This window comes from Haliotis cracherodii, unplaced genomic scaffold (genome assembly GCF_022045235.1).
Source record: "Haliotis cracherodii isolate W230 unplaced genomic scaffold, xgHalCrac1.p SCAF_24, whole genome shotgun sequence".
NCBI lineage: Eukaryota > Metazoa > Mollusca > Gastropoda > Lepetellida > Haliotidae > Haliotis > Haliotis cracherodii.
In genome coordinates this window covers 2,058,586-2,072,273 of record NW_027266280.1, presented here as the reverse complement: position 1 = coordinate 2,072,273, position 13,688 = coordinate 2,058,586, and the positions used below count along the sequence as shown (strand labels likewise).

At 40.2% G+C, this 13,688-nt stretch overlaps 1 protein-coding gene across 1 annotated transcript in view; it reads right to left on the bottom strand.

Annotated features, from left to right (window-relative positions):
- LOC139472516 (branched-chain alpha-ketoacid dehydrogenase kinase-like) overlaps positions 1-12,633 on the bottom strand; it is a 67,533-nt gene extending 54,900 nt beyond the window's left edge. Inside the window, exon 1 of the mRNA XM_071254991.1 lies at positions 12,207-12,633. Within this exon, the coding sequence (XP_071111092.1) occupies positions 12,207-12,395 (189 nt within the window). The 5' untranslated portion in view covers positions 12,396-12,633. The remainder of the gene's footprint in view (positions 1-12,206) is intronic.
- Between the last annotated feature and the right edge of the window lie 1,055 nt (positions 12,634-13,688).

The window sequence follows — 13,688 nt, the reverse complement described above, 5'->3', positions numbered from 1 at the left end:
CATTCCAGGGAGTAATTCAAGTCAAACATGTAATGCGCACTCAATCTTCCTCCATTCACACTGCTATTGCAACTTTTTCTTCAACACAATTAAATACCAGGATTTTAATAAGTATTACAACACATGTTGGCTGGATGGTTGGTTGGTTGGTTGGTTAACCCCGCACTCAACAATATTCCAGCTATATGACGGCAGTCAGTAAATAATCAAGTCTGGACCAGACAATCCAGTGATTAATATCATGAGCACGATCCACGTAATTGGACCACGTATGGTACATTGCTATGCATAGTTGAGCACAGAATTGTTTCAAGTAATTCACTGTGTGTAATGTGTGATTTATACCGTTTCAGGCGGTGGTTTACGGTTCTACATGGTTTATTGCTTTGCCAGTTGTTTTAACTTCCGGCAGAGATTACACAGCCGCATATGTTATTTGCTTCTGGTTGCATATGAAATGAACAGGTTGTTCTGTAGTTTGCAATTATTGTCCTAAAATATAATACGGTTGCAAGAGATATTCACGATGCTTGGGTTGAACACAGCAACATTCTTCTAAACATACTTCAAATCTAAACCAGAAGTAATCACAACACAAACCCAGTTAACCAAACGGAACTGTACACAAGAGTGAGTGAGTGAGTGAGTGAGTGAGTGAGTGAGCGAGTTGTGCTTAATGCCACTTTGAATAGTATTCCAATTATATCTCGACATGTCAGCTTAATTTGGGAGGAAAGCCTGAAGTGATGCAGGTCTCAGACGTTCATCACTACAGTGAAACCCTTGAAACATAAATAAACTACACTAAAATAACTACATTAATCATGTTAATAACAACCAATTTGTACTTTACACCAATCCTCTCCCCCCATAGCTTACACTTCCTCCCTCTGCATATGACATTATATGGCGGGGAACAATTGATGCACTGCAGCAATCTCTACTTGTAAATGATAAGCATAAGTTGTCCCTAGAAGTTCTGTCTGATTATCTAGACTTGCATGTTATAAGGAGAGAATTCCTACACATCCATGGACCAGAGCTAGAGCTGAGCTGCGTATTTGCGTAATATACCCCCCAAAACTATTCAAAACCCAATTACTTTCAATTAACTTGCGTACAGAGAGGCATGCATTAAATGAAAAACCCAAATGTACCAGTACAAAAACAGCATGTGTAAAGACCCAATGAAACTTTTTCAGCATGCGTAATTGTGTTTCCATTACACAATTACAAGCTAATTTACTCTCCAAGACATGCATTTAGTTAGAACGGTTATATACATCTAAAACATTTATTTATTTTTTGAAATCTCAAAATGTGAGCTCATTTTGGGAAAAACCCAATAAAGTGATGTGATAACCTGATTAAAATAGAAACCTTCGAGTAAAAACGCAATAGCTCAAAAAGTTATCTGGAGCTCTGATGTATTTATCATTCAGTACAGCCTTGGAGCAAGGCTAGAATGCTGCCAACACATGTACTTACAATCAGTGTGTCTATTACGAGACCTTTGTTTGTTCTCAGCAGCTATCAATAGCAGACCTCTGAATGAGGTTAGTATTTCCCCTGTAGATAAGCTTGTTTACATCTCACCAAGGTCAAACTAGATTGGGTGGCACCATTCTGGCCGGCTCTCCTACTGGACACTTACAGGTCCTCGTGGAGACATTCCTACTTCTAGTGTCCATGGTGTCTGAGACACTCGCATTCTAAACCCAGGAGCTTCTTCATCGGTGGCGGAGACTACTCAGTATTACTGGTTCACAGCTCCCGTGATATAGGAGTTGGTTGTTTATGTGATTCTCTATATATAGCATGATCATAGTTTGGTGAGAGCCTTTCCCTTCCCATATAGAAGGGTTGGCAGCCACATGGTTGGTTGGTTGTTTCTTGTTTAACACCGCACTCAGCAATATTCCAGCTATCCGCAGAGGTCTGTAAATAATCAAGTTTGGCCTGTGACTGACATCATGAGCATCAATCCACTCATTTGGGACACGATGACGTGCATCAACCAAGTCTGCGAGCCTGACCACCTGATCCTGTTGATTAAGCCTTACTTAGGCAAAAAATGGGCTACAAATGGTCTCCAACTCCCAAGCCTCACAACTATGACATACCTGTCAACTCTCACGCATCTCGCGTGCCCCCCTACCAGGGCTTAGCCCTGGACCTAGTCCTGCACCATGACCGTGGAATATATTTATTTTATGAAAAAAAAATAATCTAGAAATGCATACAAAAGCAAGTCTAGCCAGCTCAAGCTAGCTATATTCCACAAATCAGCATAGGGAATTTTTATTTTATTTTTAGAGTCAAGAAGGATATTGTGTAATATAAGATTTCAGAGACTAAATGTTAGTCTACCCTGGACCCAGCGGGACTCTCAGCCCCTGCATCCTGGCTTCTCTCATGTAGACATCCAGGGGTTGACAGCTATGCAACAAAGGTGATATTGGCATCATTTTCACCAGTTTGTCTGACATGTCTTCATCAGTATCGTTAACAAATCGTTTCACAAACATCTTAACTGACAGCTAGCCGACGACATACACACATCCAGAGTTAATGACCTTGCATTACAATCAGACGTACTAGGATAAGTTCGCTAAACTGCATTTCATAGGTCTTCAGTTTCTATATGATATAATCCATCAATGTATTCTCATAGGTAAGAGGATTGGCATTTCCAGAAGGGTATATGAACTTGTACCTTATCTGCCAGTGTTTTTATCATGGTTACATGGGTAAAAACTGCCACATCAGCTGACATAGTATTAAGACCATGCAGGCAAAAAGTCTAAGTCTCTCACACATCTGATAATAGCCTTGCTCCAAGGCTGTACTGAAAGAAGACTCCATGGATGTGTAGTATTTCTATCCTCCTAATAGGCAAGTCTAGATATGTGGATATTAGTCTAAGGACTCCAGTCTCTTATGAAGCACAACTTGTTCTGATTATTTACTATGAGTGAGTGAGTGAGTGAGAGAGTGAGTATGGTTTTACGCCGCTTTTAGCAATATTCCAGCAATATCACGGTGGGGGACACCAGAAATGGGCTTCACACATTGTACCCATGTCGGGAATCGAACCCGGGTCTTCGGCGTAACGAGCAAAGGCTTTAACCACTAGGCTACCCGACCACCCCTATTTACTATGATTTAAACAAAGAAATTATTGCCTTGGAGACTTGTGCAAGTCTAGTCTGATAACTGCACACTTGGTTTGAGTCTCAGTTCAATCAGGATGCTGAACAGTTCATTCACTCATTCCACATTTAAATAAACATGTTTCCATATCTATAATTTCAAACAATAAATACCCCTTCATAATCAACCGTTGACATTTTATGTATAAAAATATCATCAAATATGTAATATTGATTACTTTGTTTTTGTATGTGTCTACAGGAATGTAAATTATGTATGTGTGTATATATGTACATATGAATCATAATGTCTTGTCTTTAAAAATTGCATCTGTCCCGTAATGGAACGTTTCTGCAATAAATATTATCCTTATCCTGTGATGAATTAACAGGGTAGCAGTTAAAATTGAGACATGTCAGATATTGGACAAAACAATGAACCATTCATATATGTGCCAAGAATTCTGAAAAGAGAGACTTGACCTCCTTTGACTGAAGTCCTACCATGCTTTACAAAACAAGTCAATGTATTGTCAGTTTCCACACAGGTCAGTAAACATGTTTTACTTAGCTCCAATTGAGCCACAGGGCCATGACCTGACCTTGACTATGTCAACCATGTTGACAAGAGGTTTTTATATCTAAAATGATATTCATAAGGAAGACTAGCCTCGTAGGGGAGCAATTGCCAGTGTGGGCAGATTTGATTGAAGTCATTCAAAATCTCCTTTATATATCTGCAAACAGAATTTTTAGGATGTAATCAAACTAGCAGTTGATGATTATCATAATTACTGGAACATCAACTTCTAGACCAGCGCTCACTTGCACAAAACAATCTTAGCGCTAAGACTATCGTGAGCCTAAGTTGAGTATGGTGTTAAGATCATCTTGGCGTAAGTGGGCAGAGAATGGACACAAGGGAGCCATTGTACAAAACAACCTTAGCACTAAGACTATCGTAAGCCTAAGTTGGAGTATGGTGTTAAGATCATCTTGGCGGAAGTGGCCAGAGAATGGACACAAGGGTGCCATTGTACAAAACAATCTTAGCACTAAGACTATCGTAAGCCTAAGTTGAAGTATGGTGTTAAGATCATCTTGGCGTAAGTGGGCAGAGAATGGACACAAGGGTGCCATTGTACAAAACAATCTTAGCGCTAAGACTATCGTAAGCCTAAGTTGAAGTATGGTGTTAAGATCATCTTGGCGTAAGTGGGCAGAGAATGGACACAAGGGTGCCATTGTACAAAGCGATCTTAGCACTAAGACTATCGTAAGCCTAAGTTGAAGTATGGTGTTAAGATCATCTTGGCGTAAGTGGGCAGAGAATGGACACAAGGGTGCCATTGTACAAAGCGATCTTAGCACTAAGACTATCGTAAGCCTAAGTTGAAGTATGGTGTTAAGATCATCTTGGCGTAAGTGGGCAGAGAATGGACACAAGGGTGCCATTGTACAAAGCGATCTTAGCACTAAGACTATCGTAAGCCTAAGTTGAAGTATGGTGTTAAGATCATCTTGGCGTAAGTTGGCACAGAATGGACACAAGGGTGCCATTGTACAAAGCGATCTTAGCACTAAGACTATCGTAAGCCTAAGTTGAAGTATGGTGTAAAGATCATCTTGGCGTAAGTGGGCAGAGAATGGACACAAGGGTGCCATTGTACAAAGCGATCTTAGCACTAAGACTATCGTAAGCCTAAGTTGAAGTATGGTGTTAAGATCATCTTGGCGTAAGTGGGCAGAGAATGGACACAAGGGAGCCATTGTACAAAGTGATCTTAGCACTAAGACTATCGTAAGCCTAAGTTGAAGTATGGTGTAAAGATCATCTTGGCGTAAGTGGGCAGAGAATGGACACAAGAGTGCCAGTGTACAAAGGACCCGTGAAGATTCCGGGGTAGAATAGGCTTGCCGTAAAAGGTGACAATGATTGTCGTTAAAGGCAACTAACGGGATCGGGTGGTCAGGCTCGCTGACTTGGTTGATGCACGTCATCGATCCTAATTGCGCGGATCGATGCTCATGACATTAATCACTAGATTGTCTGGTCCAGACTCGATTTTTTACAGACAGCCGTCATATAGCTGTAATACTGCTGAGTGCGGCGTTAAACAACAAACCAACCAACCAACCATTGTACAAAGCGATCTTAGCACTAAGGTGATCGTAACTCCCATACCTTAACATAGACTTACGACAGTCGTAGTGCTAAGGTTGTTTTGTACAACAGAACCCAAATCAGTGAGTCCCCCTACAGTGAGTCCTCCTATAAGAAATAGACGACCGTTAGTGACCCTGACATTGTTTAATTACATCTACCATAACCACTAGTCCCATACCATGCCATCTGTATCCAGATTATCTTCAACAAAACTACACATTACAAGTGGAGTGATGAGGTTTGTTGTGCAGCATACTAAGTGCTGTGAGTGGGCAACTGTTCTAACATCGTAACATATTCCTGTCAGTCCCATTAACCTGGATTCCCATGACGTTTCTGCACTCGAGTTCATTAGCATAAGACCATCAACAAGATGTTTTCTCAACATGTGTCTGAAATAACAATGGTCCCAGCAAGCTGATGGTTAGTTATCCAATTTATCATCCAAGACTGGCTCCCACAGGAGATACTGCAGACCATTGTGACGTCACTGGCTACCATGACGTCACAATCAAATGACTTCACTAATGGCTCTGCTGCTGAAACTGTTAGCAGTACTTTTTACACTAAGGCACTGCTTGTTACTGTCTACAAACCGAGTGAGTGAGTATGTTTTTACGCCGTTTTTAGCAATATTCCAGCAATTGCTTTGCTGAACAAAAGATTTATAAAAAGACTGGTAGTCTGTCATACAGACCCTGAAACAAATATATCCAACACAGCCCATGCAAGTCTATAAATTATAATGTCTGGCAAGTCTAGTATCTGAAAATTAAGAAAGTCTATGGGCTCATTTTTATAATATTTTATAACTATAATTTAAGAACTGTTTTTTCTGTAAAATATGTTAATTTCAGAGACTAGATTTTCGTCTAACGGACTGGCAGTCACATGAATTACCTGTCCTAGTCTAATTGAGTAATTTTGCCGGATAAAAACTGGTATTAACCGGTAAAGGGGAACACTGTGTCTAATATTGTCAAGCATGTCAAGCCACTGTCAGTTACCTGCCGTTCGTTGTCTATTCAACATGTTCAAACAATTTTATTAAAAACGTCAGTTTTGTGGAACATTTATTACCTATAATAACCCCAAGACACTGCTACTTACAGATAACATCAGTCTTCATGCTTGAAGAGAGTTGAATTCTATCTGCAGTTATGCCAACATTATGTTGGTTGTCAATGGCTGTAACTCGAACTGCCTTGTGTCACAGCATAGCTGCATATCAATATGATTTTCCAAAAGAACAAAGAACCTGTTTGGCACAGGTAAAGACTCTCTTGTATTACATGATGACATAAAATTTGAGAGATTCACTGATAGACTAATAAATGGGTGACGGAAGCAGCATGGGCGTCACACATTATATTTGCAACAATGTGGGGAATCGAATCCTTTTCCTCATGAGAAAATGATTAAACCACTTGCCTACTGTCAGTTGTTGTTGTCGTTGTTTAACGCATCACTCAGCAATATTCCCGCTATATGACAGCGGTCTGTAGATAATGGAGTCTTGACCAGACAATCCAGTGATCTACATCCCGATCCCGTTAGTCTCCTCTTACGACAAGTCACCGTTTACGACAAGCATGGGTCGATGAAGACCTATTCTGACCCGGATCTTCACGGGTTGGACCTAACTGATTATCCCCTGGTCTGTGTCAGTAATCACGTCCATAAGTCCAGGGAAACGTCATTGTCTCTTCGTCTGTTCAATATTGTTTATCACTATATACAGTCAAGTCCCATTAATCCAACATGCTCGGTTGCATATGATTATGTCGGATTAACGAGTATGTCGAAAAAACAAAATTATGTGGTATCAACGTCTGTGACTGAAAATCGGACAACTAAACGAAACTGATATTATTGCGATAATCTAAGCATGTGATTAATCCTGTTTTCTTTATTTAAACTTTAATTGTTTTTTGTTAAGCAAGTTTATCTCTGCAGCCGTTGAAATATGCAGCTTCCAGCCGACTCGTCTCGCATCAAAACATGGGCTGTGTACTCGCAGGCAGATGACCACGGAGTACGCTGATCACTGTGTCAGATTAATGAGACTGATTAAAGTATGATTTGTTGCAAATTAGGTCTGTTGGAGTCGGAGTGTGAGACTGTCGGATTAAAGGGGTCTAAATAGCACTGATATTATCAGTGCCGGACTAAGCTGAATGTCGGAATAACGAGACTTGACTGTATGTGTTTACATGTGTTCTGATAGTCAGAGTGTACTTCACGATGTGCTGCTCGCAGGAAACATCCAGAGCTGGAGCTCACGTATGTGTGTGAGCTGGAAACTCTGCTCTGACTTCGTCGCGTTGTATTGTCAGAGCAGGTGTACCGCTCATTGTGTATTTGTTGTTTATATGTTGAGTTTTAATCGTGCTGGGACAGTGATGCCGATGTTGTCCTTGTTTCCCCCTAGAGCCAATCCCTCCCGCATCAACATACGTGCCGACACTACCCGGTGGTGTCAAAGAAGTTTGAATGAATGTACGACTTGTCTTGCTTTCATCATGTTCATGTTCAAATTGCACCATGCAGCCGTTATGAAATCTGATCGGATGTGTTTGCACTGTGTATCTTAATAGGGTTCGTCAACAGACCAATGAAACTGAAAAAATATTAATTGAATTTGGTTTCAGGTTTTGAAGTTCAAAGTCCACATCACTGCACAAAAATAGTTGTTTTTCTTGTCACATATGTCATCACAGTCCATGTTGAATATATGTTCAACGCAACCTGATTTTATTATGTGAAGTTTAAGCGACATGCCGCTTCATTTCTGGACAAGAGGTCGGTCACACTACCCAAAAGAGTGATAGGTTCAACGAAGAATTGACTTTCACTTTGTGTGAGTTCATTGGAGTATGAACCTTCATAGAGTGAGGGCCAAACAGTGTATGAACATGTTTTCACTGACAACAACAACCGCCTGTATCGTGGAATAAAATAATTCCTCAAAAAGAGAGGTAAGTATGTATGTATGCTGAACTTGCTCTACGGGAACATCTGTTGTAGCTTGTTTACAACACATATATTCAAATATATCATCACTGGATGACAAAGCTGTGCTATGAGTTACCTCAGTAAGTCAGTCAGAATGACAGCGTGTCGTGTTACATTTACTAAACATGCTAAATGAAATTATGTAATAAATCTCTTTGAGGCTTATCACAGTGATGTGAAATAATAAAAGAGCTGACTTTCTCTTTGTGGGACTTTCATTATGACACACTTCAGTGATATCACACCAAGTGCTTAACATGCTTACGACACATTGTTTATATATATATATATATATATATATATATATATATATATATATATATATATATATATATTCATATTCATATTCATACAACTGCTGATATTGTGTATCATGCACTGATATAAAGAAAATGCTGGACTAACTTGGACTTCTTTTCATCATTTCTTACTATTTGATGTTGTGTATCATGACGACGGTCTGCAAATAATCGAGTCTGGACCAGACAATCCAGTGATTGACATCATGAGCACCGTTCCACACATTTGGAATATGATGACATGCACCTACCAAGTCAGTGAGTGACCACCCGATTCCGTTAGTTGCCTCTTACCACAAGCACAGTTGCCTTTTACGGCAAGCATGGGTTGCTGAAGACCTGTTCTACCCTGGAACTTCATAAAACTGTATCGTGATACAAATCATATGGCAAGACACCAAGCAATACTCAGCTCTACTTGCCATCCCTGAGCAGTCATACCACGAGCTTGCACCAAGTGCGCGTGCGTAAATCAGCCCCGTCGCCTTGAGTAAGTGAGTGAGTAAGGTTTTACGCCGCTTTTAGCAATATTCCAGCAATATCATGGCAGGGGACACCAGAAATGGGCTTCACACATTGTACCCATGTTAGAAATCGAACCCGGGTCTCCGGCATGACGAGCGAACGCTTTGACCACAAGGCTACCCGACCAACATATTGACAGTTTCTCCTTTGAAACCCTCCGTAGGTGAAATTCCACTAATTTGTCTGGGAAGTCATCAGTCAATACTGCCGTTGAATGTAATGGGTGAAATGCACAAATGTTTACCACTTTGTAATGTGAATCACGATACAGTTGTTTCCCTTGATTTTAACATAAAATAGCATTACAAAAGTCAAACTGCATTTTCAGTGCCTATTTTTATCTGGTACAGCTCACCCTGGGAACCCGTTTTTAAATTAATGTCCTGGATCCCAAATGTTGATTACCAAGAGTCTCCAGAACTGACAGGTACACAGATGCAAAAATATTGGTTACCCAATGAAAAATGTAATAACCCAATTAAAATAGAAACCCTATTGTACATGTTGTAAAAACTCAATTGCTTAATCTGGGGCTCTGGTAGCTTCCTGTTTAGTTTCACCTACACTCATGTAATTAGCTCCAATGAAGGAACAGGGCTGAAGTTGAGCCATTTATACTGAAACAAACTGACAGTTAGGCGAGGTGAAAGGGGGTTTGACATCATGTCCAAGATTACTGCACTTATATAGCGACATGCATGCACACGTGTGTGTGTGTGTGTGTCTGCTTGTACTAGTCCGGACTGATGCCAATTTATAGTGCTAGCCCACTGATATACCATGCCACAGTTTACACAAATGTAGAGAATGGACATAGAAAAAAAATACTGCGTCCTAAGGGTGAGTGACAGTTTTCCAGTTATATCACGGCATGTCAGCTTACCATGCTTACTGTGGGAGGAAAGCCCGAAGTGATGCAGGTCTTAGACGTTTACTACTTCGGTGAAACCCACGAGCACGGGTACGGTACAAACCTAGAAACATAATTGGAGCGAGACAAGGTTCGAACCCACAATCATAGGTTTCTGGCATGCCCAAGGGACACAACTCTGCACAGCGAATCGCAGCGCTTCAGACAACTGGGCCATCCATGCCCCTACGTCCTCAGGGACGCACAATAATATTCATTGTGCCTAAAATGCAACAAGACCAGGTATGTGTGTCTGTTATTTCTTCCATATGATCATTGATTTATTCTAGACTCTAAAGTAATTATCTAAACATACAGTACACTACACCACTTCATTACCTTACAGGTTGGTTGCTTTGTTGTTTAACGCCGCACTCAGCAATATTCCAGCTATATGACGGCTGTCTGTAAATAATCGAGTCTGGACCAGACAATCCAGTGATTAATATCATGAGCATCGATCCACGCAATTGGGATCGATAACATGCATCAACGAAGTTGGCAAGCCTGACCACCCGATTCCGTTGGTCGCCTTTTACGACAAGCATAGTCACCTTTTACGGCAAGCATTAGTTGCTGAAGACCTATTCTACCCTGGAATCTTCACGGGTCTCTCCTTACAGGACCCTCATATTGCCTGTAAAAATAATTGTTGGGAGTCCCCTGGACCCCCACTTTCTTAAGTCCAGGTAAAACCCCGATATACTCTTCAAAATAGCATACGAACTGGAATAATCTTCTCTATGAAGGATCCAAACAAATGTCACGAGGCTTGCACATCGAACTAGTGGCGGAAGTCACAGAGTGACCACAGTGTCTCTACAAAAATGACAAAGGGAAAACTGGCTCTGAGGTATGTTGGAATACTTAGCTTTCACTATGGCAGCAGCACACATATTCATGGTGTAAATGTCTTACTGATTGACTGCCTCTGGGTGAGTGAGTTTGATTTTACGGTGCTTTTAGCAATATTCCAGCAATATCACGATGGGGGACACCAGAAATGGGCTTCACACATTGTACATGTCAGGAATCGAACCTGGGTCTTCGGCTTGACAAGCGAACACTTTAACCACTAGGCTACCGGATCGCCCCTGACTGCCACTGAACATCTGACAGTGAATCACAATGTACATGTTTTATAAGTAATAAGGCTGAAAAATGCCCATGATGTGATACCCGTCGAGTACTGATATGAATCATTGAACACGCTGAAAAAGAATTATGTTAATTACCTGATAGAATTCAGCCATTTACTGTTCCAATATTTGAATCCATTATACCATGTATAACACAGTCTAATTACCATAACCATAATTGACAGTATGTGATGTTAGCCACAAGTCTATAGCATGAATCTAGTACAATTTTTTATTGGCTCCTGAAAATGACGTCAAATGACATGCTTGTAGATTGTACTTATACTCTTGTCATTGGAGATCAACAAATTCAAATTTAAACGAAGATTGTTGACATTGTTTTACTTTATCTGGAATGTATCATGAGCCATCCCTAATGAAACATGCTAAATTTACCTAACAGAAATCATAATATACTACCATACTTCATATTTTTTAAATATTAAGATTAGTTACATTAGTTGTGTTTAAAACATAAGGGTTACTTTTCCTTGACTAAACAAACCAAATGTTTACTCATAAAAATATCGTAGATGTTCTGGGTGTGAAAGGATGTCTTGTACCCAAGTAAGCACTTCAATTGTGTTGTTTCAAGTCAGTATCCCAGAAAGATGTCGGGTATTTGTTAAACTGATATAGCTGCGACATTATTAATGAACTAAAGTCTTGAACAAGTAGTTAATTATAAATGTCATCCGTCTCTGAAGAAACCTTGACCAGTGGTGATGTGATTCTCTGGGCTCAGAAGAAATGATTTAAGTCTGATTACTGACCAGCTGATTCTAAAACCAAGAATGTTACTGTGGCAGCTTCACCATGAATCATGTTTATACAAATGACATCGCAATTATTTTATATATACACCAATCATCACGTCTAAATATATGATTACACGTTGACTGACAACTCCATAAAATTACTCAGATGATGATTTTGGTTCTATAACAACAACAATGTGAACGAAAACCGAACAATATTATGCATTTTCATAAACAATACCTTGGCCGCTGTCTGATCGATAGCGCTCTGGTAATAAAACGATGTCACAGATCTTGAACGTTCTCGATCCTGATATTCCGTTTTAAACACTTCGTCTGAAAACAGTCTGACCATTCCAGCTGAAAAAACATCCGTGCGCCTTGACCCTAAAGGCAAGACATCTTGGAATCGCGAGAGCCTTTGCATCATGCCAGATGAAGTGGAACGCACCAAATCGATAGTTTGGACTAGGAATGATACAAATCCAGACAAAAAGAATCTCTATAGCCAGTCACTACTTGCATATCATGAACTGAGGTCATCCCTTGTAGTCTCTTGTGGCGATAGAGTGAGTATATTCGTAAAAACATGGGTCCAACTTGACCCATACTTCTCCGACGACTGGATGCTGGGTGTGTTTTGTATGTCTGACTGTCAGCACGCGGCCTCGTGCTCTCCTCGGTCACGTGATACAGGTCATGTCCTCGTAGGTTAACACTTACGTCATAACGAAAACAAGTGAAAGTCGATCGTTCTTTTGAGCAGTATTTAAGTATTTTATGCAAATCGGTTGATTTTAATTATATAATAAATTACTATTACTAATGTCAGTGGAAAAGACACATAGACCTATATCTTAATCAATGATTTCCCCTAATAATTTAAAATAATAGCTTTATGAAAAACAATTATTTTAACATTCACATACGAATCGAATAACATTTCTTGATAAGTATCTTTTTTTCTAAATCCCGAAACATGAACACAACGTTTTTTTCTATATTTACCGTATTAACAAACCTAAGCGAAGACAGCGTCATACCGCATTTCCTTTACTAAGAGTGCGTTCCTTTCATTAATATAAACGTAGCCATCGACCGCTCATTGCAAGCTTTGCGTCATACCAAAATCGAGGCTTAAATTAGCGTAGCATTAATTTTTGAGTGTTACGAACCCGTGGGTCTAATCGTAAGTCTTTGTTTCGCGTCATGCGTTCGATAGGAATACTGTGGTAGTAGTTATAACACTGGTTACGAGTGTAAAAAGAGAATTCCACTGTGCCTTATTGAGGTCACGTGTTAATTTAGGTCTTCTAGTCTTTGGTGTCGCTCCTTTAGCTGTACGTTTCATTCTAAAACCTTGGACCATATTAGAGAAGGATTGGCTCATTTGTTAGTTCAGGAATCTTCATGTGATTCAAATGTGAAATGGGAAACTCCTATCTGTAGCTGACCCGCGGGGCGCGTTTGCTCAAAGCGATCTCAGCTCTAAATCGATCGTAACTCCTATACTTTAACATAGACTTAAGCCATTCCCAGCGCTAAGATCACTTTATGCAGCGGAGCCCTTTTTATTGGAGGAACGAGTCTTATTTCCATACATTACCCGATACCAGGCTCTAAATACAGTAAATACGGTACTGATCAGTCGACGTACTGCACGCCAACGCATGTCAAACATTTGACCTGCAGCCCGCTCACGCCATGCACGTAGGCATCGGTG